Below are 25,550 nucleotides of genomic sequence, written 5' to 3'. Positions count from 1 at the left end.
AGGAAGTAGATAGCAGCGTGCAGAATACAAAAAAAAAAAATATATATATATATATTCCTGTGCGGTAGGATATGAGATGAAATTGGTGCTGTAAACAGTTACTCGGAAATGACAGTTGTTTGACACGAATGTGTTGCCACAGGACGGAGGATAACACTGTTCGTTACTTGACAACCATATAGGTGTTTGAGGAAATCAGAGGTAAGTCACCGACAACTTTTCTCTAACGCCCTGGCTAACTAACCGTCGAGCTCTTAGCTTACATAGCACCTTAGCCTGTTTAGCTTAGCTAGCCTGCTAACTTCAGCTAACCAAGTTAAACTAGAGCCTGTAGTTTCAAACGTCGGATTAATCCACGTGTTTCTGATAGGATTTTTTGTGTAAACGTCGGGGTTGTTGATGTAATGTCAGTATTTAAATACGACGTGTTTCCAGATGACGTACACTGGTTAACTCTTCTGTGAGGGACCGTTCAAACAGACGTGGTTTGGCACGGTCCTAGCTCAGCGTTAACCCGAGATAACACTGAGCTAACTAGACGAAAGTACTAACACGTTGCGTCTTTATTTTAGTGGGTTATTTTCATTGGTGACGTGTCATTTTTTGTCACAATATAATCTTATTCTTCTTAAGAGATCGTTTTGGTTTAAATTAGACATTCGTATCTTCGTTCAACGTAAGATCACGCACTTGAACGTGAGTGAGGTTATTAGTGTAGATCTGCATTTCTGTTGTACCTTAAATTTGAAGGGGCAACAAAAAACGCATGCCACATTATGTGCTACATAAAAACAGCTGCCTTGCCTTTTAAATCTAAATGTTTTATTAACCTAATTTTTCTGATCCTATCAGATCATGTCACTGCTCAAAATTACCAGGCAGCAGAACCAGAAGAGTGGAAGAAGGAAAGGCTCTGAAGCAATGTCTGCAGAAGTGTCACCAGACTCCAAGTGTCCCATCTGTTTGGACTTATTTAACAACATTTCTTACCTGGACCTCTGCTGGCACAGGTTCTGTTTCCGCTGTATCCATGAGTGGTCCAAAAACAAAGCAGAGTGCCCTCTTTGCAAACAACCGTTTAATTCAATCTATCACAGTATAAAATCAGAACAAGACTTTAAGAAGTATGACCTGCAACCATTGGATAATGGCTCCTTTGGGACTTTTGGGGGACTGCGATTTCGATACCGCACAACTCTCACTGGAGTTCGTCACCAGATGCAGCGAAGAACCTCTCCACCCCCAGACAATGGAGTAATGTTTGAAGTCTCAACAAATGTTACTCAGCAGCGGCAGGACCGTTATATCCGGCGCATGATGATGCGCTTGGCAGCCAGGAGGAGAGCTGCTAGTGAAGGCAGAGCAGTGAACACGATCAGAGAGCAGGAAATGATAAACTTCAGGAGAGAACTATACCGACGAGGGGTGAGGGTTCGGACTGTTCGAGATGGTGGGCGATCACGAGACACCTCAGCTGAGTTCTATCGAAGAAATCCTGCCTGCTTACATAGATTAGTCCCCTGGATAAAAAGAGAACTCACTGTACTATATGGGGTCCACGGCTCTTTGGTCAACATAGTTCAACACATCATTATGTCACGCATTACATGTTACGACATGGAGGATGGAGCTATTCAGGAAGAGCTCAGACCATTCCTCCAGGGGCGCACAGAGCACTTTTTACATGAGTTCATCAGCTTTGCAAAGTCCCCTTTCAATATAGAGGCCTATGACCAGCATGCTGTCTACGACTGCCCAGCCCCTTCCTCAAATGAAGATAGCAGCTCCAACTCATCTGTAATAGCTATTTCAGAGGATGAGGAACACTCACTTGAGTTGGACCCAACAATAAACACCACATCTACTCTGAGCCACTCTGTGTGGGATGATGAGACTCCTGGGCCATCCTATTCCACGACAGCTGAACAGAGCACAACTGAGCATTTTCCGCTTGTCAACTCAGACTCAGACAGCAGTTTAGAGGAAGAAACACCAGAATTTCAGGCTTCTCCACAGCAAACAAGTCCTCTTAACCAAACAGATGTATCTCAAGGTGATGTTAACAATGATGGTTGTTTGTCTTCTGACAGTGATGAATGTGTAATTGTAGGTTTTGTTAAGCCAACGGCAGAGAGAACTCCTGAGCTGGTACAGCTCTCCTCTGACTCTGATGAGTCTGCCAGTGAAGATACTAAAGAAGTGCCTCTTTTACCTCAACACATCCGCTTCTCCAGTCTCAGTCCTCCATCTTCAGAAAGTAGGGGTCCAAGTGGTGCTGGACAGTCAGGAAATGGAGAAACAGACCACCATGACTTGCATTCAAAAGAAAGATGTAGCTTTTCAACATCCAGACAACACAAGAGATCAAGCAAATCAGAGAAAAAAGATAGACAGAGACGATCTGACAGTGATGAGAGATACAGGGAAAAGCGCTGGTCAAAGGACAGAGGCCATAGAAGAAGGACTTCAAGAAGCAGAGAGCACAGGCACTCTAGCAGGAGCCCGGTGATCTCCCACAGCACCCTATCCAAAGAAAGAGGTTATTCTTACTCCAGCAGCAGAGACCCGTACTCAAAATGTGACAATAATTATAAATGGAGGGACAGTGGTCACAGCTATAAATCATATAGTCATTACAGCCAAAAGAGAAATGATAGAGTGCATTATACAGAGGAGAGGTCCTACTACTACACCAGTCGCAAGTATTCTGATCGGCACTCATACTCTCGCTCTAGGAGCCGCAGCCGGGACTTGTGGAGACAAGACAGGAAGCATTCTCGATCTAGGACTTTTTCTAGCAGTCTCTCCCCTTCAGCAAGAAGGCATTTTCATCATGACAAACCTGGAGGGAAGAGGAAACACAAAACAAGACATCTGGAAGAAGCATCCCAAAGCACATTTTCTAACTTATATCCTGAAGGTGACTCTTCAACGTTATCGAAACACAAGAGAAAGAGCAAAGAGAAACATCGTAAAAAATCTAAAGAGGGAAGAAAGACTAGCAGGAGCCTCAGTGTGGAGTTCATCAATGAAGGAACCTTATATGAACAGAGCAAACGCCACCATAAGAAAAAAAAGAAACACAAGAAAAAAAGCAAAAGGCACAAGAGTAATGAACGCACAGTGAAATGTTCACCCACTATCATCACCATTGAAAGTGACACTGATTCTTATGCTAATGAGAGGGTTACTCAGGCCAATAGCTCTAATAAGGAGATCCCCATTGACCATAAAGCAGAAGACCCTGCCACTCTGGACTTTTTGGCATAGTTAAATGGAAGATGGAATTGTGTGTGTAGTGGGATTAGTTTCACCTTGAGCTGCTAATGTCAGCTATCAGTATTTAAGATCAAAACAATGATTCATGTATTCAAGGCCACCAAATTTCAAAGAATATAGTGAGTACATATATCTCTCTGAATCCCACCACAAATGTTTTCTGCATCCATCCTGAACTAGACAATTATCAACATTGGATAAATGACCGTTTTAGATCAACCCAGTTTTTTTTTTTTTTTTGTGCTCATACCTAAACCTATTTTATGTGCAACATGCCACTGAACAAATAAGAGTGGAATAATACTTGGAGTCATATGTTCTTATAGTGTCAGTTTTATTCTGGAAATAACTTTCTGTAATGGCTATATTTTATTACCAAAGTGCTCTGTAACAGTAACGTTGATTACATTGATCTTATTTGGTATTAGTCAGCTATATTATTGACATAATGTCTTATCAGCTCCTTATGGATAATCCACAGATGGTGTCTGGATTTCAGAATGGGCTTTTTTTGTATTGAATTAAAAAAAATTGTAATGAGCAGCTGTATGTATTGTGCCACACTTTTTTTTTTTTTTTAATTTTTTTATTGAATATGTAAACAATCAACAACCTCAACATTTTAATATATTGGTCAAGGAACCCAAATTAAATACATTTTCAATTTGGGCTGTGATAGGGAGCAATTATTATAAAAGATATTATTCTAACCCAAATCCATTGTCAAGACCCTAGTCCCAGACTGTAAATAAGGACTATCCCACCTGTTTTTGCATGTTACTGTTACTGGAATCATTTTTACAGGACTGCAGACCCATCCGTCCATATTCTATACCTGCTTATTCATTAACCAGGGTCACGGGGATCTGCCGGAGCCTATCCCAGCTCTCTTTCGGGTGGAAGGCAGAGGTACACCCTGGACAGGTCACCAGTCCATCACAGGGCCACATAGAGACACACAACCTCACACACTTACTTGAGTACATGGAGGAGTACATGGAGGAGGTAATACATGGAGTAAAATGCTGAATCGGCGAAGTACACGAAACTGCTCTTCCTTCAAATACACAGATGGCGTTATATAGTTATGGATTTTTACTTTTACCCATTTTATCATTTTTTTGAAGAGGGCTGCATTTGAGCTCCTCTTTGTAAATGTGTAAGTTTGAAATTCGTTTTCTCGTCTTTCCGGTAACGACTACACGCCCCTAAAGCAAACAGACTATTATACATTAAACAGGAGGAACTAGGAGGAAGGCTCTGTTTTAAAACTGTGTCTGTGAAACTTAAGGAAATCTTCAAAACTGACTGCATTTAAAACTACAACCATCATGGCATCGGAAGTGCACGTAAAGGTAAGTTAACAACCAGAAAACGAATCGGACAATCTCAGGAGCTGTGTGTTAGAAAATGCTGATGTACGGGAAGTCAAATAACTAGCTCTACCTAACAAGCTAACACGTGTACGAAAAGGCTCTTAGCAAAGATTAAAGTTACTTAATACAGTCTGCTGCCACAGCTAACTAAACAAAACAAGCTAACTGTCTCATGCTAGCTACCACGGTGCCATCGCTTGTGCGTCGTTATTGTTCATAGGCTAAATGTGGCTTTTATACGTAACTTTGATTTACACGTGGTAATTAATCCACGTGTTAGGATACCGTAAGCATACAGGCCTTTGCTGGTGTTACATATTGCCACTCTTTAAGGTTCGTTAGCATTAGCTAAAACAGTCTGGCTACAATAATACTGCCATAAAACTCATCAAGTTTAGCTCTTGTTAGCTGAAACTGCTTTAGAGGAGCACTGAACTGAACTGTTATGAAATGTGACCTGATCTTCAGCAACGTAAACAATAACAACACCAACAAACATGGTATTCCTGAGCAGATAAAACAGTCTCAATCTTTCATGTGTTATTTTAACCCATCTATTAAATGCACAAATACTGGAAACAGTACTAGCAATAAGCAGCATCAGCTGATTTGATCCATGCCGATTCGCTTTTTTTTTTTTTTTTTTTTTTTTGCAATTTTGCATTTTTTGTAACTTGCTTATATTATAAGTAAAACACCATGTTAGACATGATATTTGTGTGTCATCTTTGTATGTATTTTTTGTATTGGGTTTATAAATGGAATTGGTTTAGTGATATAAGTTCCATTGTAGTTGATAACTTTTTCATTTTTTAAAAAAAATCTAGATTGGAATAATTGGTGGTTCAGGCCTTGATGATCCAGATATCTTGGAGGGAAGGACCGAGCGTTATGTTGATACGCCATATGGAAAGGTTAGCTGTGTTTTTGTCTGAATTTGTGATCTAAATTTTTCATGTCAGTGACACTAAGTTCTAGTGGCATTCTGGCCTACTGTACTTGCGATCCTTACAGTGGTGTTTTTCTGTATAATTTGATTATTCTGCTTTTCTTGAACAGCCATCTGATGCTCTAATATTGGGGAAGATAAAAAATGTGGAATGTGTGCTCCTTGCAAGGTAAGAACAAATATGAAAAGTACAGCATCATCTTTTTGCACCATCTAGTGGAAAACTTTGTACATGTCAAAAATACTGGGCAGTATGCGTTGTCTGAATCTCTTTAAACATCTCACTTCATTCACTCTGTTCTTGTTAAAGCCAACTATACATTTTCAAATCAGTATAAACAATATATACTGGTAACTTGGGTACTGATGTTCCCCATTCTTAGGCATGGGAGACAGCACACTATAATGCCATCCAATATCAACTACCAAGCCAACATCTGGGCACTGAAAGACGCGGGCTGTACTCATGTGCTGGCTACCACGGCCTGTGGCTCAATGCGAGAGGAGATTCAGCCTGGAGATATCGTCATCATAGATCAGTTCATCGACAGGTGAGTGAGAGATAACCACAGGAAGAGATTATGGTTTGGGTATTTATTCTTTTAATTATTTACTCATAGGATTGAATCTCTTCCTGTTGTATGTTGAATACCACCGGTGTGATCCTGTTTCCAAACTGTAAAATTCAGATGTATGCAGAATCCATCTGTCTCCAGGCAGTCAGTACTACTCAGTAGAATATATGTGGACAAAGCTAAAAAGTATGTAGTATATTCAAGTCAGTATGTAGTAAGTATCGTCAGCGATGTGGATAAATTATTTGTGGAGCTGTGTCTTGCTAAATTAAAACAGAATAATCATTTTGATATTATATCTGGTGAGTTTCTAGTATTCCCAAATTTATGTACAAAATGGCTCAATTAAGACTGTTTTATTGTCTTGTGTGTTCCTTGTGTATTTTCAGTAACTGTCAAGGATTATCGGTTGTTAATGCTATGGTGATTATACAGAACATCTGTAACAATTCAAGCCTCTTCCCATGACAGGATTCATGTTATGGTGTAACATGAGTGTCCGGTCGCAGGAACTTGACTCACCATGCTTGAAACATTTGTCAAAGCCAATATTTGTTTACCATCCTGTTCAGTGGGAAGCTCGGCTCGATGTTTGTTGAGCTCTCAAGTGTCACAATTTGCTTAGTGGTTTGCCAGCATTTAAAAAATTTAGTTATTGTCACAGTCCACTTACAGAAACAGTTTCCACCAATATGAGGATGGATCATCTGGCGCAAAGATATTTTTTAAGAATTTGTCTGAGCTGTTTAATTTTTTATTTAGTCGTTCCCTTTCTGAGTTGTGAAAATTTTAGCCTATTGTTCTCAGTCATTGTATTTGCTAAGCTAATATCACACTGAGCTTTTGTTCATCTAAATATAGAGTTGATATATTATCTTATTATAAAATGTTGATCACTGTTTTGAAAATAACATTTTAATAAATTTAGAATTCTGAATATATTATTACTGTTATGGTCTAATGAGTTAAATTGGCAATGTTTTTTTGTTGTTTTAATAGTGTATCAAATGAAAATAGGACATTTTCAAATGGATCACTTCTAATGATTAACCTATGGAGAATTATGACATCAGTCTGCAGCTCCACACAGCTTTATGGGGCTGTATATAAGCTTCAGCTGATAGACGTCTCATTTAACATTTTGGTTCAGTCTGACTACTTCTCAGGGGGAATAAAAGCCTTTAAAAAATTATTGAACTCTACCGAGACCAAGTTAACAACTTGTTGAACTTAACAGTGCAGCTAATTAGGCGAATATTTACCTCATGAGTTTGTAGGGACCAGAAACCAGAGCTAAAGGACTGATTGCTCAAACATGATTCACAATGAATGATATGATAATGATAACATTGCTCAGGAAATGCTGGATGTGTAAATACGCAATAAGTTTGCCATTTCAACTTAAAAGGTCATGATAGCTAAATGCTGTGCTCACAACTTGTTTCCGCTGTGCTCAAGTAGCCAAAAAATATCTGTCATTGCAGGTTTAAGGTAACAGGGTTGATTGCAAACTCACCAGGTTGCTGTGTTTATTTAGGCATTTAATAAATACATGTTAGTCATTTATAGCGTTCTAGTGATATAGCTTAGTAAATACATGAACACACCAGGTATTTTTTTTTTTCTCTATGGTTGACATTGCAGTAGATAATTATAAATTTTTCCCTGGGATTTAAACACATTTGCTAGTAAACCTGATAATATCTTTCTGTGTCATTTCCGTGAGAAAACACACTTTCTTAACAATGATTGACCTCAAGGCATATAGATAGATTCTTGTTAGTAGCATACAAGGAGGTGTGACCTGCATATGCATTGAGAGGTGCTGTTTAAGTAGGATGACTTATTTGTTACCAGCTGGCTAAACTGAGATAAGCAGTAAACTGCTGTCCGACAGCAGTGTCCGTGTGTTGACCTATACACTTGTACATGACATCATAACGTTGCCTTTGGCTATGTCAGACCATGTCTATGAAGCTCATAAATAGCACAAGTACCAGTATCAAGCACAGACATGAGATGAATACCAGAAATGAGGAAGTTGCTTGTTGGAACTTGCTCAGACTTGTTCTACAGCATGTGACAGCTTGTTTCCGAAGACCTTACTTTATTGAAGCCACAATTATATCATAACTTCTGGCTACTCTAAACCAAACACTTAGTTGCTCCAATAAATGTATGACTGTATATGTTAGTGTTTATGGCTTTTTCAAGTTTTAAGCTTTACTGTTTATCACAAGCTTTTTTGCAGGCTTGATTTAGATTCTCTTTTCATTTTCACTTTGTTTTATCCTATTGATTCTGGCATTTGATAAACGCAATATATTTATCTCTTCTTGCCAGGTTGCATCTTAAAAACACTTGCATTTAGTTGATCTGTTTTTCATGTCCTGGTCTGATTTCTAACAAAGTACTTATGTTTACATAAATTATATAGAGATTTGATGTTATAAACAACATACATGTAACCTTACGTGACATAACTGTGGTGACATATCTTTTTTACAAGCCAGAGTAGTGTTTATATAGTTCGCAATAAAATCTGAATAGTGCTGTGATGTCCCAAAGATTGTAGCTAAAGCTGTACTTGATACAATGAAAGTGTGACCGATTGTAGCAGGGTTTGCAGTGAGTGTCTAGCAAATAGTTGTCTATAGCACATGCTTTTTGCATTTTAAGAATTATTTGAATATTTGATAATTATAAGCTGTGAGAGCCATTCTTTGCGACAATGATTCTGAAATGACATTGCTAATGAAATGCCAGGCCAAGATAACTCGATTTCTAGAGCAAAAACAAGCATTGTGCTGAGTTTTCGTTTCACCCACACACTACTGGTTATTAATTTTCAGCAGGGTGGAGCTGCATCTCGCGGAAAATATTTGTGCTGACTTTTGTTATCCAGTGCCAGGATTATGAGTGAAAAGAAAGGGTTGGGCATCAACTTATTACTGCTGATGGAGACATGCATATTTTAAATATCTGAGACAATGCCTTTCATTGCTTGTTAAACCCTAAGAAAGAAAACCAAAGTTAGCCATGAATCGGTACTACTGAGAAATCTTTCTGATTACCTCATTACAGAATGATCATATGTGATATATGTTATTATAACCACTGGTCACCAGGTTTCATAGAGTTGTTCAGTTGACTTAGTCTTTGGTAATAAATAATTAAAGTTGAATGTTTACAAAATGTTGAAAGGTCTGGTATTTACTCTTTTTCTACTGTACATTTGCATGTATTTTAAGATTATTAAAACAAATCATTGGTTTATATGAATAGTGACCCAATAGTGACATCTGTACTTTGTCTGGGTTGCTTCATGTTTGTTCCTTTTTGCCAGGACTACCAAGAGAGCTCAGACACTGTATGATGGGCAGGTCGAAAATCACCCAGGTGTGTGTCACATCCCCATGGCTGAGCCTTTCTGCAACAGAACCAGAGATGTAAGTCCATAAATACCTGTACATACTGTATATCCTGTTTGATTCATCTCACTACTTGTAATACCTGTAGTACCTGTAGACTGAGTCAAATGTTTGAAAGCAAAACTACCTCTTGATACATTTTAAAGATCTGGATGTTCCTTAAGAAAAAAAATACAGTACAGAAGTGAAAGCTATTCAAATCATGTGGACCATTCCTTGTTTATCTTTCATTAAGTGAGATAGAAAGTTACTACTTCTGTATCCTGGTGCAGGTTTTGGTGGAGGTAGCACGCAGTCTGGGCATCAAGTACCATGAGCGAGGGACTATGCTGACCATTGAGGGCCCCCGCTTTTCCTCACGTGCAGAGACCCTGATGTTCCGCCAGTGGGGTGCTGATGTCATCAATATGACCACTGTGCCAGAGGTGGTCCTCGCCAAGGAGGCTGGCTTGTGCTATGCCAGCATCGCCATGGCAACAGACTACGACTGTTGGAAGGAACACGAGGAGGCGGTGAGTGGCAGGCTGAAGGTCTTAACAGCCGCTTATATAACTTGGATGTTTCTAGTTCCCTTGTTTTGTGACTCAGTGTTAGCCCTGGGCGATGTGCTCTGGATGACACCATATCCTGCCTGATCTTTGTTTCACTGTACAGCAGCCACTCAACAACATTTAGGTAAAGGTTATCAGCATGGTCTTTGGAGGTAGATACTGTTAACGTATATTATTGTACATGTTGTCACAACTGGTCATCTTTGGTCAGTTTTCTACTTTATCTTCAGTAAGTGATCACAAGCTTTTCCTATTGTTGTACCATCAGCTGCTTCCAGACCTCTGAATCACTCCCCACATCTTTCTCTCTCTCTCTTTTTTTGTTGGCACCTTTAAGAATTGTGATGTTATCCTCCTCTGTGAAAAATGCTAACCGAGAAATTGCTGAAGTAGTAGTGACTTCTCAAAGCTAATTTCATGAATAACAGCTCCTACCAGGCAGTTCTCAAAGGCATTTCTTCACTCCATTCCCTCTAAACCAGCAAGTGATTGTCTAAACAGTTTTTATAGCCTTGGTCAGGTGTCTTCATACCAGAGTAAAGTCCAGGATCCCCTTAGGGCCTTTGACACATAATGAGTTGCTTTCATAGTTGCTTTTCCTTTCCTTCATATAAAATTGTGCTGTGTCATTAACATGCACAGGTGTGTGCCACCTGTGCCAAGCTAAATAATAAAACAATTATAGTCTAGCCTTGCACACTAACTCTGAGGTAATAGAATCTCTGATATGATTGCACAACATGGCATTAATCACTGGTCTTGGCAATAAAAACAGCAATGATGCCAGCCATCAGTCATATTCACAAAAACATGTACCCTGCTGAAGTCTATTTATTCTATCAGTAAAATTAAGTTACACTGTGTTTTTGCACAGTTTTATTTACTTGAAATACCATCTTGAACTTTCAATAGTGTTTAAAGGTAGCACATCACTAAAATTTCATTAAGAATGAGACTGTGTGTAGAGCAGATACTGCATGTCTTAGTATGATGGTTTTTCCACAGAAGTAAATGCCATCTGTACTCCATGTGCAAACTAGAGTATCTGTGGCTTCTTATGGCTTCCGAGTGAACTACCCTCTGTCAGACACTCTGGATAATGTGGTTGATATTCTGGATGTGGGCGAATTTTGGCTTATCTGTCGCTGATCCAGCCCAACTCACAACTCCATTTCCGAGTTCCTGCAGCTGACCTCTTCCCCCTCCTGTTGCAGAATGCTCACCACATCCTTCCGCCCCCCCCTTTCTGCTCTGTCCCAAACTAATACTACCTCCTGGCCTCCCCCGCCTTACCCCCCACCCCCGGTCAGCTTGCTTGCCAGCCTCCGGTGGAAGCCCTGCCAGAGGAGGTTGAGTCATACTGAGTCATCGACTTCAAATCATGAACATAGTCATTGAGCATGACATGAAAACAAAGCACTCATGCAAAGGGTTAATGTAGGTTAAAGGAGGTAAACATGAGCACAGGATGGAAATAATGTTGTAACTTAATTTAGTGTACACTGTATGTTTGACTGTATAATTGTATCACAACATAAGAGTGATGTATACGATATGTAGTTTTATAATTATGATATTGACTATTAATTGCTATTAGTCTTTTTGCTCAAAGCTACAATACCCAGCTGATGTCATATGTAATGTATTTTATATCTATCTATTTTACGAAATGAAAGTGCATATAATCAACCCATTGTCAAAGATTTATGTCTTCAGTAGGCTTAGGACTCCAGTATTGACATTGTTGGGTCACCAGCTTTATCCTTGAAAGTAATTGAGAGAAACACTGCATGCTGAATATGGAATTGTAAAAATTTACCTAATGCCAACACAATAGCAGCCCTGATATCCCAGGATGGTGTCTTCCTTCTCATCATGCATTGGTGGCAGAATTGTCCATTGAGATTATTGAGTCCATACAGTTATTCACAGTGCATTCTTCTTACCGCAAATAAGGAAGGATGCATGTCAAGATGCATTTTTGGTGAATATACAGTGACTGTGACATAAATGAAATTTGCACCATTGTAAGTAAGTGTTATCACAGGACAACTGTTTTAATTTCCTTTTCCTAGGTCTGCGTTGACAACGTAATGAAGATGATGAAGGAGAACGCCAACAAGGCCAGCAGCATCCTGCTAACGGCAATACCCCTGATTAGTCAGATGGACTGGGCTGAGACAAAGAAAGCAGCGCAAGTAAGTTGTCAAGTTTATGATTCATTTCCATTCACTAAGTCATTGGAGATGTGAAAGAGAGACTGTTTACCATCGAGACGACTATCATTTCATTCTGCTAAAAGTGTATTCAAACTACATGAAGCACGACATTTCCAAACAGTTCCTGATTATGAGAGTGATTATAGCCAAGAGGTGTAAGTGCCAGAAGTGAGTAATGACAGCAAGGTTGACTCAGACACTATTATTGTGCTGCATTGCATAAACAAAAAACACACTAAAGCATATTACTGTCTTAACTCGGCAAATGTGGCAGTGAACTTTTTATATGTGGATTAATGAAATGCACATATTTATTTCACATTTTTAAAATGCTTAAACCACATGACAGTGTTTTTACACTGGTATTCCCTTTGAATCCATTTGCAACAGTAGTTTTGAAAATGATTTGCTGAGATTGCAGTAGGTCATTATATTTCTATTTAAAATCTATTCTTGTTATTGGAAGCACTTAAATTTTGGAAGAATATCATTAAAGCACACTACTATTACATTAATTATATTTATTATTGTCATTTGTTTTTCTCTTCAGCTTTTGAAAAATGTACTTACCATACCGCCTAAGTTTTATGGTCAGAGTACCCTGAAACAACTTTCACATGAACTACTTGGAAAATCTGTTTTGTTTTTTTCTGTTACAGTTAATGGCACAGTCTTCAGTAATGTTACCAAAATAAGTGCAGAAAAAGGATTCCTGATTCCACGCACACCAATGATGACATGGGACAACCACCTGAACCCTGCTTGTGAATTTGTGATCAGTGATTCACAAGAATGCACCTAACAAAACTAATGCATGTGCTGTGTCTTCAGTTTTTCAGGTTTTCTGACAGTCCAGTCACAATTATTGGTAGAAAACATTTCAAAATAAATTTTATCTTGTCTTGATTGATAATGAAGAAAATGTCCTAAAGCAAATTTGTTGCAAATGTTCTGCATACTTAGCATATGAATACTTTGGTACTGCCTTTCTTCTACTTATTTAGTGTAGTGTCTGAACATCATTATTACTCAAGTTAAAACCTTTAAACGCTTGTGCACGCTTCAGCAAAATTTATGCATTGTCTCTGTGCTCTTGCTTTGGGGGTGGTGGCATCCTGAGTTGTGCTGTCCCCATTTTTATTGGGTCCAGCTCTTGGACTTGGGGGTGGTTGGGGCAAACCATGGGACACACTGTCAACCAGCAGTGATTGGCTTGTGCCCAAACTCACCTTCAAATTTAACTACTGTACATTAGTCTACATATATGGTATCTTAACTGGCCTTAGGGCTTAAGGGGTATGGTGGCTGGGGTTGTATGGTGATCTGTTGTATGCTGTGGGATGGTATCGGCAACTCGGGGTGGAGGGGTGCTGCCCTGGTGATGCTGGGGTGTTTGCCTGCCTCCTTGGGCTGGGGGATGATTGGAAGCTTTGCTGCGGGCTGGGAGGGTTAACTCTAGATTTGGGGAGGGGTGGGTTTATAAGCACCAGAGAGGCCTGGTAATGAAGTTAAGATTAGTTACAAATAGATCTGGAATGTACGTATAAGTGTCTGGGGGTGGGATGTGTATGTGTCTATTAGGGTAAGGGCACACAGGATAGGCTGTGGGGGTTCACATAAGTGGACCATGTGAGGTGTGTGTGTATCATAAGGGTCCTGGCCCAGTCCAGATTGGGTTTTGGAGTGCCTGCGTGGGCTCTGATGTTTGCGGGGTGGAGTTCCTTTTGTAATATAATTGTCATCGTTCTATCTCTGACTGCTCCTTCCCTTTTCACTTCTTCCCTGTCCCTGTCCCCTCCTTCCTAACCAACCTGGCCTATGTATTTCAACTTCTCTCTTCTTTTCTAACTTCCCCTCTTGCAGAGCAACTCTGTCTGGCACTACAAGGCATTCAGACACACTATTCTGTGCTCTCAAGCTGCTAAACAGGACATTCAAAAACCATTTACATTTCACATTGTTAAATCAATCCCTCAGCAAGAACAGTATTAGTTTCTATATGTATTTTTGTACACTTCAGTTGTTTGATGTAGTGTCGTGATTTAATTGTTCACATTTTTTTTATACTGGACCTCCTGTTATCACTCATATTAGAGGAGCAAGTTTACCATTTTGCTGTTCAGCACCTAAGTGTTCCTGTACTGCAGTTTGTATTATGAACATATGCAGCATAAATTTGTTCAATAAAGACAACAGAAATGTTTCCTGCTGGAAAAAAAGTAATCATGTTTCAACAGTGACGATAAACACACTGAAAATTTAAGCCAACCTGGATGAGATAAAAATCTTATTTACAAGTTTTAAAAAAACGGCACATTGTTTATAAAGAACTAGGCTTTGGAAAAAGTTAAAAATAACTGTTAGAAAAAAATGTGAAGGATGATGTAATGGCACATTTATGTCTCTTCACATAAACTTTGCTTTTAATTTCATTATGTAATTCAAAACAAAACATTACTTTGACTTTATTATGACAGAAACGCCTAATGTTAAGATATCAAACATACCTGGTGAGACAAAGTGTATATCTGCTCTGTTTTGCTGGTGTTTTGGCAAAAATACGACCAGACCAAAACTAAACTTAATAGGCTAATAACTCGAGGAAAATGTACAGCTTCTTACTGGATCTTATTTCATAAACCACAGTCTTTTTTTTTTCACATTTTTACTGCAAAGCAGCGATGCATTACATAACCTCTTATTAACGTCAAAGCTATGGGAAGATTCCTTGAACTGACTTCTAAATAAAAATGAACACAAAACAATCAAATAAACAAAAACAAACAGCGGTTCATTTCTTCACCTTGTGGGAAAAAATAATTAGATGATTGCGTCTTACAGACGCATTTGAAAGTCAAGTCACCTTAGGCCAGAGCTCCATTAGTAAGATGAAAATGAGCCTGTAGACTAATATTTACTGTAGACTGTCAGGGGAAACATTTAGCCTGTAGCAGATCTCTTTGTAAATATCACTCGAAACCTGTTTAACAAAACCATCTAACTACAATTTAGGCCCTGTGGTTACATGTTGCTCGTTTGGCATATGGTTAAAACCTAAAGTCAGAAAAACGTGGCTTGATTGGCTTATATGTTTTCTGCGGTTTATTATTTTTTTTATGTAACATTGTCAATCCATCCTCCAGACAAGAGAGATATATTATCTTTGCTTCTAATCTATTTCCTATCTTATAACACATTAAATTCATCTTAAGAGACATTTTTATTAAAGTGCATAATACATATTTTGTACAAAAAAGGGAGTGAGCCCATTTGTCCTCTAATAATCAAATGTGCAAAGTTTTTTTTTAATTTGTTTTATGTTATTTGGTTAAATAGCCTATTGTTAATTGACAATAATATTATAGTCCACATATGTTAATTGTCGGATGAGGGATCCCGTGTCCGCCGATAAACCTGAATTCGTTAAAAATAAAATAATGATGCCTATTAAGCATAAAAACAGAAAAATAAATACAAAAAAACATTTTACAGAAGAGCAGCCGGTGCGTAAAAAGAGCTGTGGGCCTCTCCATGTAGGCCTCTTATGTCGGGAGTCCAGACTCCCCTCAAAACAAAACGCTAGACAGTAAAAAAAAAAATGTCACTGAAGAGATTCCAGGAAAGCAACCACATTTGTATGGTCGTTCTTCCTCGCCAAATCAATAGGCTGACAGTTTTTATTGTCCCTGGCCTGCGGGTCAGCCCGATAGTTCACCAACAGCCGAACGGTGTCCAGAAAGCCCGTCCTGGCCGCGTCGTGCAGCGGGGTGGTCCCGGTGTGTCTGTCCGCAACGTTGGGATCCCCTCCGTGTTTCAACAACAGCTGAGCCACCGGTGTGCTCCCCATCATCATCACCTTCATAAGAATAGAACCGGAATTAGGATCTAATTTAATCAGTCTATAAAAACATGTACAGATCAATAAATTTGAAAGGCTTAAAATAAAAGCACCGAAGTCCAGAAGAAGAGCAGCCGTATGACCCTTGATTTAATAAAATCATTTCTCAAGCATTATTTCCCCAAATATCACCGGCGGTTATTTTTGCGTATTTGGGAGAATATGCAAATCCCATACAGCCTAGAGAATCTCCCCATTCATAACCTAAGTGAGCTGTCGCTCCGGATAAAAGACTTTTACTGCGACTTTATAAAGCACAAGCGAAGAGTTAGATATGATCCCACATAAACTGCAATTTACTTCATGTGAACTAATATTGTGAGTGGAGGGAGAAGCGCGATCAGCCACGAGAAGCAGTACTTTTCCTCATCTGACGCACCAAAACAATGCAGCGCGACAACGAGTTCCGACGTCACTGCAGATCTAATATGACTTGAACAACTGGCTTTTTAAAAGTTCGTTAGTTTCGTTTTCTTTGATCTTAAAAAAGTAGCCTAATTAACCGCATTATTCTGAACTAAAGGGAAACGAGAGTATGGTGTAGATTAGGAGTTAGAAGTTGTGCTACGGGAATTTGTCCACATTTTGAGATGCCTCAGTCTTTAAAATAAATAAATAGATAAAAAGGTTTAAAAGATTATGCGCAACTGGCAACACTGACTTGTCAGCGGTGGTGCGTATGCTGTTTTTGCTTATTTTATTGTAATAGCCTATTTTAGAGATAACTACTTGAATGCATGGGATATTTTTGTGTTAACTGAACGCTTTGTTATGACGAGGAATTTCTACTTTCCTAGCTTGGTCCTCACATGAGAATTAAAATAAAGATCAATATCCAAACTCACAACATTCAGCAGGTTATGTTGTTGCATCTAAAAGCTCCTATATTTCATGTTGCTTGATTAGATTTTTTTTTTTTTAACCTAAGAGCATAACTGGATAGTTCTTTTAAATAAGAAAGTCAGCTCGAGGTTTTTACGCACAGTCCACAAAGACTCCTGGGACTGCGCGTCATTTTGAGATGCGTTGCTTTTCAGTCTAAATAAACAGGCTACACGTATTTTCTGGTTTGAAATTCACCCTGTTTCGGAAACAGGTGCTTGTCAAAGCTGAGTGACATTAACTCTAATCATGGAAGACAACTACGAGCGAAAACGGGCTTTTTATCAGTCCATAAGGCGCATCTGGTGACACTGACCTGTAAGGCGGTACATCCAAAACAGTTCACCCCGTTCACTTCAGCTCCTGCTTTCAGAAGATCCTCCACATCCGCTGTGTTTCCATTCGCTGCAGCTTTGGTCAGATCATCTTCGAGAGTCATTGTCATGCCCGCAAATCTGCAGCGATAAGCGCCGTGACAGGTAGCCTGGTGGTGATGCCTAGTATTTGAGGAAAAGGAACAGCTGAAAAACACGCCAGAGAGCGCCGGTTGAATAGTCCCCGGCTTGTCGTTGAATAAGAGGCGGGAGGTCTTCAACGGTTCCCGGCTAGTCAGTCTGACCGGGCCATCGGCTGCTTGGGTCGGATCGCTCCCGTCCAGCGCTCGGTAGGTCGGTGTGTGTCTGGACTTGCCTTCTTTTGAATGAGTAACGTCATCGTCTGTTGCTGCAGTGGCGCGATCGTGCGCATGCGCTGCAGCAAACGCCTCCGACCGCAGCAGCACCACGCTTTATTTCGTCTGTTGTTGCTCATGGGCCCTGGATTGTGTCCCTGCAGAACCGAGAGTGAAACGAACCATGAAACGGAATTTCAGCAGCATCAAACTGTTTTTCATTGGTGATTAGTATTTTAATTAACTGTACTTTCATTTTACCTGTAACCTACTTTTCAAATTTACAAGAGTATTTACAGTTTCTGCTACTTTATACATCAGTTAGACTCCATTTCAACTTCAGCCTCAAAAACTATAATCACCAAATAAATTGTGGTGGTTGTGACGAGCTCTTAACAGCTCTTATATTTAGTAAGATCAATTTCAAGTTCCACCTTTAAGCTGCAGCAAAACAGTGCTGTACAGTTAGGTGACATGTTAAACTAATGCAGCTTAGAGTCCTGCAATAAATCCTCCCTTCATGAAGGTGATATTTGCTTTGTTAAAGTATAAGTAAAAGTTAAGACTAACTTTCTGCAGTGCAGTTCAACAGCAGCAACACACACCACAGCCCCACATCAGACTAGTTCTGAGCTTTGATCACTTCACAGCATATCATTCACCACTGTATTCACTGTAATACATTTTATTTCCACTAAACATGAATCCGAAATGAACAAGAGTCCCTAAAGTGGTCCTAAAAAAATGGAGCACCCCATCTACAGTTCCATTGTAACAGAACACACTTTGTCAGCTGATGAAGATCATGTGATTTGATCAAAAGCCAGAGAACAGCCACTAAGTGACCTTAGGGTGAAACTGTTTTGTCAAATGTCATCGATTTGTTTGTAAAGTCAGTGAAGCATGAGAGCTAACGGTAAAGAGAACTGCCGGCCTGTTAATTATTTACTCACATTGCAAAACAACAGCAGAGATGGTGTAGTGTAGGTGCAGAGGGATGAAAACCACAAACAGAAAGCTCTGTCATGGCTGGACTAATTCACTGGGGGGTCCAGGGACAAGATTTAGCTGCCGGACCTCTATTACAGGGTGTTCTCAGATTGTAAACAGAACTGTTACATTGAGCAAACAGCGTGCAAAACAAAACGAAAATAGGAACTGCAAGAGTCTGTGCTGATGGATGTTGATAAAAAACTATCCATCAGCACAGTCGGTTTTGAGTAATGCTGCAATGATTGCCAAGGCTTAAAAATCTGAGATCTTTGGGGGCCCCTGGAGCTGCCAGAATATACCTGAAATATACAAAACAACATAGGCAGTTCTGAAAAATACGGCACAGCAGCTCTTTTAGGTTATCTGTGAAAAACCGGAACAAACAAAAAATACAATTGGGTCAGGTTTTGCTGAGCAGACTAAAATAGATTATAACAGGGCACTGTTTATGACAGCTGATTTTATGAAGAAGGTAGTGGACCAAATTCAGCATGTCAATAGGGGCCTTTCACTAAATGACTGGAATGCCTGTCTGTCTCCACCGTGGAAGAAACGGCAGCTATTGTGTGTGGGACTATGGCGGCTAACGTGTGTTATTTTGTAAGAACAGTAGGCGTTTTACATGGTTATCTTAATAATACAATGTTAACAAGTCATAGTGAAATTCTAATAGGATGTGCACTTCCTACAGTAAATGATAGAAGAAAAACAAGCACACAAAATTAAAGCCTCAGCTCTGTGACCTGTACTAGATCAGTAAATGAAATGAGTGTGGTATGAGGGGAGGGGTTGTGTATCACAGACAGCTGCACCTCTGTATCAAAATATATCCCATAATTTTTAGATTGGATGAGGGATGACACTGGGTGCAGACTAAGGAAGTTTAGCCTTGTGATTGTTGCTTTTTAATTAAACTGGATTAAACTATGGTACTATGGTATGGTAATTTCAGACAAACATGTTAACACCCTAGCTTACTGTCTAGTATTATCTTATAGTTTTACTGTTCCAAAGTGGACTGAGACAAAGCATACATCAGCATGGCAAACTCTTCATCTTATATAGTTTCCTGGGAATGGACCAAATTTTGCAAGTCTCTTTTAAAGCATGACACACGCAAAAAGTCTTGTGATCAGACGTATGAGTTAAGATGTTGATTATTCAGCTTGGCTGTGGGCAGCTGAGAAGTTCCTGATTTCATTTTTTATATGAATGGTGTTTCCCTGCTTTGATGCTGCCTTCAGGATGACACACAGGCATACAAATTAAAACATTTAAAGTTATATTTTCTAGTTAAAGGTTTAAGCAGATTAGGCCATCTTCCATGTAATTAGATAATAATTAAAATCTGAGTCTGAATCTAGACAAAATAAAGAAAAAAGATAATGAAACAAACAAAAAAAAAAAAACGTAAAATTTCAGGATTTGGTGGCCACTGTAGTCAAGTGAAAAAAGATCTAACATCGCTCAGAAAGGTCAGTGAAACCCATCTGTTTCACTTTTGACAACAAATATTTAATTCTTGAAGACTCATCTGCCCATTAAATGTAATAAAGTAGCAGTTAAATGTAGCATAATATAGAAATACAATTGAGTGTATGTGAGAACAATGAAATTATGCAAATATGATTTTTGACTATCACATGACTTCCCATCTCATCAACAGCGTGTTGACTTGATAGGGCGCTAGTCTAGTCTGTAGTTGCAGCTCAGTTTGGTCATTCGGTATCTTGAAGTCAGCAGCAACGTGGTGGATGTCAATACACTTAATTGTTCGGTTTATCTGTGTAAATGTGAGCAGACCTGTGTGGAATGTGTGTTTGTCTCGGGGTTCACAGCCTGTAGCGATGGAGGTTGAGTGTGGGTGGAGGTGTGTTGGTCTGGAAGTCCCCTCTGTGTGCGCGCATGTGTGTCTGTGCGTTCATGTATTTATGTGTGTGTGTGTGTGTGTGTGAGAGAGAGAGAAGGGCACTGTGAATGATTACAGACGTTATGGCTTATGCCTTTTATGTTCTGTTTAAAGTATGGAAGAATAAACAGGTCGCAATTTTACGCAGTAAAAAAAGAGACTTTGTAGGGGACAATTAGAGCTTGCTTTGAATAACAACCAAGGCCATCATCACACATGTCTTACTTGGCGGTTTTACTTTGTAGGGCTTGACTTCATGACATCAGTGCATTTGGAACGTTCCTTTGGTCAGAAAAATTCTTTAGGAAGAAAGTCCTCCTCTTCATTGCTAAATTTAGCAGCTTAGTTTGAAGGAAAGTGGTCAATAGTGATGTGGGCATCATTGTAATCTGTCAGAGTTATATGGTGTTTCTCACAGAACCTCCTCTCAGTTACATACTTTAGTTTAACAGTTGGGTGCTCGGTATTTTGATGTTACCGCATCTGGCCACGGATGGTGATTGAATAAACCTTTTACCCTGATTTGTTAGTTCACTTTTTGTTATTTGTTTTTTTCATTTCTTATCATTCACACTTTGGTTTGCACAAAATCGTGCTTTGCAATCCAAACCAGTCCTCAGCAGCCCGAGAAGGGGAATACCTACGCTGTGATTCCTGGTGAATGAAATCACCTCATGCTGACTGTTCATTTGAAATCCCCCTTTCATTACTTGTTTTAAATGGTTTTATTGTCTTCCATTTTTATTGCTACAGGCAGACGATGCTAATGAATCTGGCTGTCGGCGCGTCACCTATTTATACAAATATAATCATTCTAATTTTGCAAATAGATGTAGCACAATTTGCAGGGACAGGGCACATCAAACTTTGTGTAACATTCAGGGTTTGTACTAGTTTTGTTTACTCTTCATCTGTATTTTCCACATCAAAATGGAGCTTGTAAAACACATTTAGTACATAGGGTTAAATAGTGTTGTAGCCTATGCATAGAAATGTTATATCTTAGCCTCTTCACTGCACACATATACAAGCTAATTTAGCAAAATAATGTCCATAACTGTCATATTTCACCTTGGTTGTGCCTCTTTCCGGTGGGGTCAGCAGCCACTGTGGAACACGTTTTCTATAACACACGTTTGATGATTGCTTGTTGTTGCTGGTAGGTAGTTCTACACAATATGTGGTATTTCACTGTGCCATGGAGAATAGAGGCTCTGCCCTACTTGCACACTGGCCTTTGCATTGTACTATTTTTAATTGCACTTGCCTGATGTTATTTGTGTCGTAACCTACTCTGACACGTCCAAGAATATTAAATGAATGCATACTACTGCAAATGTCTTCACGTCAAAGGCAGAATTGCACAACTTTTGAGTGCAGTTCCCTGTTATGGTTCAGTTTGACTCATGTATCCTGAGACGACCCGATCCAGCCCTTATCCAGCCCTTTCTCAACTATTTGCAGACTGCACATTACTGTACATCAAAGGCACATCACAAACTGTGACTTAGGTTAAACACACTCAATTCAGTATACCGTATTGCTGATAAAGCCTTTGTTTTGTTGGTATTTTTACTTTGAAGTCCTCTTGTCAGAACTGTTTCCAGGAGCAGCCAGACAGGGAGGGTTTTGTTTTATACTTTTATACTTTTTAATACCGACATAATTGATCCATTCATTCAATCAGACAGTCTTGAATTCTTTTGTCTTTACTCATTTTGCACTCTTGGCAAAGTTCAGCGGAGCTAAACGCGCTATGCTGAACAGAAATGACTTATTATTGAACATTTGGCCAAACTATTTATATTTGCAATTGTGTGCTGTGATTCTTAAGCATTTTAAAGTTGTAGGATGAAAATAATTCACCAAAGAGGAAGTGGACTCATGTATCAGTAAATTCTTTGTGTCGCCTTTTTGAGGCCAGTTTGACCTTGGCATGCTTTTTAAGTTCAACCGTTGTCCGTTTGATTGTTTATTGTTTTGGCAAAAGTGAGACATTTCCACTGGGTGCTGCACCGGATCAGGGGGTTTTATAGTGAATGCAATTTGACGTGAAAGACAGCAATCTCCCTGTTTAAATGGTTTAGACTGTATGAAACTGAAAAACCTCCTGTCAAATTATCCTTTATCCAGACTGGTTTCTTTCTGTGGCGGGTGTCTCTAAATGAAAATCTGGTTTATCTACCCACGGTGTGCTGTTTTGTGTATGTGTATGAATTATATTTTAATTTAGGCTGTTCAAATCTAAATAGGGAATTTATCCCATGCTTTAGCTTTTTGACACATGATTTATTTAGAGAAATGCCTGCGTAATTCATAGCAAACCAACTTAAAAATTCAGTGTCTGCTGAGTCAAAATGACAGCGACACATTGAATATCCACTGGAGGCTGATATTCGTTTATGTTTTAATACACATTTTCCTCACATCAGTTGTGTTCATTTAGGTACCAAATGTCAGGCATGATAGTAAGGTTATCTGGTCTAAGGGCTGAATAATACTTTTATTTCAAATGAAGTGGTTTTATAATTTTGTAAATGTCTCCAATTCTCAGATGTCCCACGTCTAAGATGGTGACATGGGACATAACTTAATGTTTTTGATGGTGGATTGATGTGTATTCACTTCCAGCAAAAAATAGGCCTGTTAATATAGTTCAAAAAAACTGAACTTAAGCGTTTCTCTCTTTTGAAATGATATGTCTTCTTCTCTGAAATCTAAAATGTATTAGAACAGTAAAATCTTTATTTTTATTATTTTTTGTGATGAGCAGGACAGAAGCAGATAGAAGCTGCTGAGTGTAGTATGTGCGCCACCCATGCTCTCACACCATCTCAAACAGATGATGTCAGTAGGCTGTTTGTGAGTGTGTCAGGGCGTGTAAGGTCACAGCTTCTCAGGGACATGGCTGCAGATGGAGAGCAGAGCGTGGCGGGAGGGAGCTGAGAGCGATCGGGCTTCTGCTGCTCCTTCTTGTGCCAGTCACGTGCACGTGGAGCAGCCACCGCCCACATACAGTATGTATGACTATCTCAAACCATTGGGCCACCTCGATAGACATGCTGACATAGATAGACACATGGAAAGAATGAGAAAGGGAAAAGAATGAACTGTCAAAAGGCTGACAATTTTTGTAGTAGCTAAATGGTTGACTTAGGCTTCTGGAACAAGAAGTCTATTGTGCATTGACAAAATGCATCTGCCTGAGGTCAGGCAGAGGGTACATGCTAAAATGTAGTTGATCCGAGCTCCTGTATTTAGCCTAGAGATACTAAAACTTAAAATAGTCAGTTATAGCTGTTTATTTTTCCAGGATGTAGACCGGATGACAACACACTCTTACTGCTTAATGAATGTAGTTCGAGTATTTCCATGGCTGGATAATGATTAACATAGTGACTAACATGGAGGTGACATCATTCTCCCTTATTATGACAGTGATTACTGGCACCATCGTATAATATGCTTACAGAGCAAAACAAGTGTCTATAAAATGTCATAGAAAGATAAAGCCTCGTGGAAACGCTGTCTTTTTCGACCGTGTCAGTGTGCACTAAACAACAAAACTAATTACACCCCTGCTCAATATCAATCAAATGTTAATAATGCAGTTTTATTAGTTGTTCATCAAAAAATGTAAAGAATTCAATTAGTTTGGGTAATTAATGAATAATAATAAAATACATGAACCAGCTGCAACAAAGTCCAGTACACCTTTTATTAGAGAGATTCCACTCTTTTATTATTATTATTATTTACTAATATTATTATTATTGTTGTTGCTCTACCAACAACTTCAAAATACTCTGGATTTCAGTCACAGGCACACCTGTCATAGTTTTCATCTTTTTTCATCTTTTTGAACATGATTTTAAGCAGTTTGTTTGGAATTCTGCAAACAATGTTTTGTCACAGCTTGTTTTAAAACATAGAATTCACAGGTGTACTCAGTTTTGTTGCATTGCGATTGCACTTTAGGACCTATATTTTTAGTGTAGTCTCTCACACCTGTGTGTTTTTCATTATAAATAAGCTTAACTATGCTACACCTGAAATACAATTATTGAAAGATGACACAGTTTTCAACAATTTATCATTGTAGGCTTGCTGTAATTTGTTATGTGGTGTAGGTATGAAAGCAGTCTTTGTCAACAGTCATCCACAGTTATTTGTGTATACTATTACACCAGATCGGCTCTTCTCTTTGATCAGTTCCAGCCAAAGCTTTTCATGTCTGCAGTCAGAGATGTGTGGGTATGTTTATGCTCAGCTGAGGGCCAGCCTGAATGAAATCTGTGATATTAATAGGAAAATTCATGGAAATCTGCAAGCGATTATGCTTCAGGATTGTGTAGTGTTTTATTAGTGGTATGACAGAACGCCCAGTGTATTTGTTGTATTTACAGAGCAGAGTGTGGAGCGAGCATGTGCAGCTTTGATAAAAGATGAGTTCTGGGACAAGTTTGTTCGCTCTTTGCTGAGGGTGTGGTCAGTTGTCTCTACCCTGTTTTTTGTTTTGACATCAAAATTGGGACTCTGCTCTTTAATTTGATAGATTATAAAGACTTAAATTAAAAGCTTCCATTTTCACCTTCCTCAGAGAAATCTAGTTCCACATGTAAACAAGTTCTGTAGGCAGACATCCTGTCTGTTTGTCATTGGTTAAGTGGGTGCGGGGGCGTTTACTGAATGGATCTGAGACGATTAGTCAGCGCAGATGTAATGTGGCCTGATCCTGACGGACCTATCACTCCAAAAAACACCATCAGACGCACAGGAAGTGCACATAAGTTTTAGAAAAGAAGCTGGCAAACACCA

The 25,550-nt window shown here is 39.2% G+C and overlaps 4 protein-coding genes across 5 annotated transcripts in view; 2 read left to right on the top strand and 2 right to left on the bottom strand.

Annotated features, from left to right (window-relative positions):
- Positions 1-43: 43 nt before the first annotated feature.
- toporsa (topoisomerase I binding, arginine/serine-rich a) lies at positions 44-3,820 on the top strand. Its single transcript, XM_026304355.2, has 2 exons — positions 44-201; positions 853-3,820. The coding sequence occupies exon 2, from the start codon at positions 856-858 to the stop codon at positions 3,268-3,270; it is 2,415 nt and encodes an 804-aa protein (XP_026160140.1). The 5' UTR covers positions 44-201; positions 853-855; the 3' UTR covers positions 3,271-3,820.
- Positions 3,821-4,232: 412 nt separating this feature from the next.
- Positions 4,233-14,583, top strand: mtap (methylthioadenosine phosphorylase). 2 transcript variants are annotated; one of them, XM_026303703.1, is made up of 9 exons: positions 4,545-4,554; positions 4,610-4,634; positions 5,483-5,569; positions 5,715-5,773; positions 5,988-6,155; positions 9,526-9,628; positions 9,883-10,122; positions 12,237-12,359; positions 13,040-14,583. In XM_026303703.1, the coding sequence occupies exons 2-9, from the start codon at positions 4,611-4,613 to the stop codon at positions 13,073-13,075; spliced, it is 840 nt and encodes a 279-aa protein (XP_026159488.1). In that variant the 5' UTR covers positions 4,545-4,554; position 4,610; the 3' UTR covers positions 13,076-14,583. The 2 variants fall into 2 exon arrangements, with proteins under 2 accessions (XP_026159487.1, XP_026159488.1); XM_026303702.2 differs by having other exon boundaries at positions 4,233-4,634.
- Positions 14,584-14,720: 137 nt separating this feature from the next.
- Positions 14,721-17,851, bottom strand: cdkn2a/b (cyclin-dependent kinase inhibitor 2A/B (p15, inhibits CDK4)). Its single transcript, XM_026303704.1, has 2 exons — positions 17,477-17,851; positions 14,721-16,236 (listed from the first exon to the last, which is right to left on the bottom strand). The coding sequence occupies exons 1-2, from the start codon at positions 17,603-17,605 to the stop codon at positions 15,982-15,984; spliced, it is 384 nt and encodes a 127-aa protein (XP_026159489.1). The 5' UTR covers positions 17,606-17,851; the 3' UTR covers positions 14,721-15,981.
- The window catches only part of cxxc4 (CXXC finger 4), a 79,969-nt gene continuing 72,188 nt past the window's right edge, over positions 17,770-25,550 (bottom strand). The window contains exon 2 of the mRNA XM_026303120.1: positions 17,770-17,988. Coding sequence (XP_026158905.1) covers positions 17,770-17,988 — 219 coding nt within the window. The remainder of the gene's footprint in view (positions 17,989-25,550) is intronic.

Source organism: Mastacembelus armatus, chromosome 1 (genome assembly GCF_900324485.2).
Source record: "Mastacembelus armatus chromosome 1, fMasArm1.2, whole genome shotgun sequence".
NCBI lineage: Eukaryota > Metazoa > Chordata > Actinopteri > Synbranchiformes > Mastacembelidae > Mastacembelus > Mastacembelus armatus.
Note: the sequence above shows the minus strand (reverse complement) of the source record. Positions and strands in the feature narration are given on the sequence as shown.

What these genes read in the sequence shown, in the direction of transcription:
- toporsa (XM_026304355.2), top strand. Translation starts at nt 856, where the DNA reads ATGTCACTGCTCAAAATTACCAGGCAGCAGAACCAGAAGAGTGGAAGA.
- mtap (XM_026303702.2), top strand. Translation starts at nt 4,611, where the DNA reads ATGGCATCGGAAGTGCACGTAAAG. An exon ending in CATCGGAAGTGCACGTAAAG is followed by an intron (nt 4,635 to 5,482) that starts GTAAGTTAACAA and finishes AAAAAAATCTAG; the next exon opens with ATTGGAATAATTGGTGGTTC. An exon ending in ATAGATCAGTTCATCGACAG is followed by an intron (nt 6,156 to 9,525) that starts GTGAGTGAGAGA and finishes CCTTTTTGCCAG; the next exon opens with GACTACCAAGAGAGCTCAGA.
- cdkn2a/b (XM_026303704.1), bottom strand. Translation starts at nt 17,605, where the DNA reads ATGACAATGACTCTCGAAGATGATCTGACCAAAGCTGCAGCGAATGGA. An exon ending in TTGGATGTACCGCCTTACAG is followed by an intron (nt 16,237 to 17,476) that starts GTCAGTGTCACC and finishes ATTCTTATGAAG; the next exon opens with GTGATGATGATGGGGAGCAC.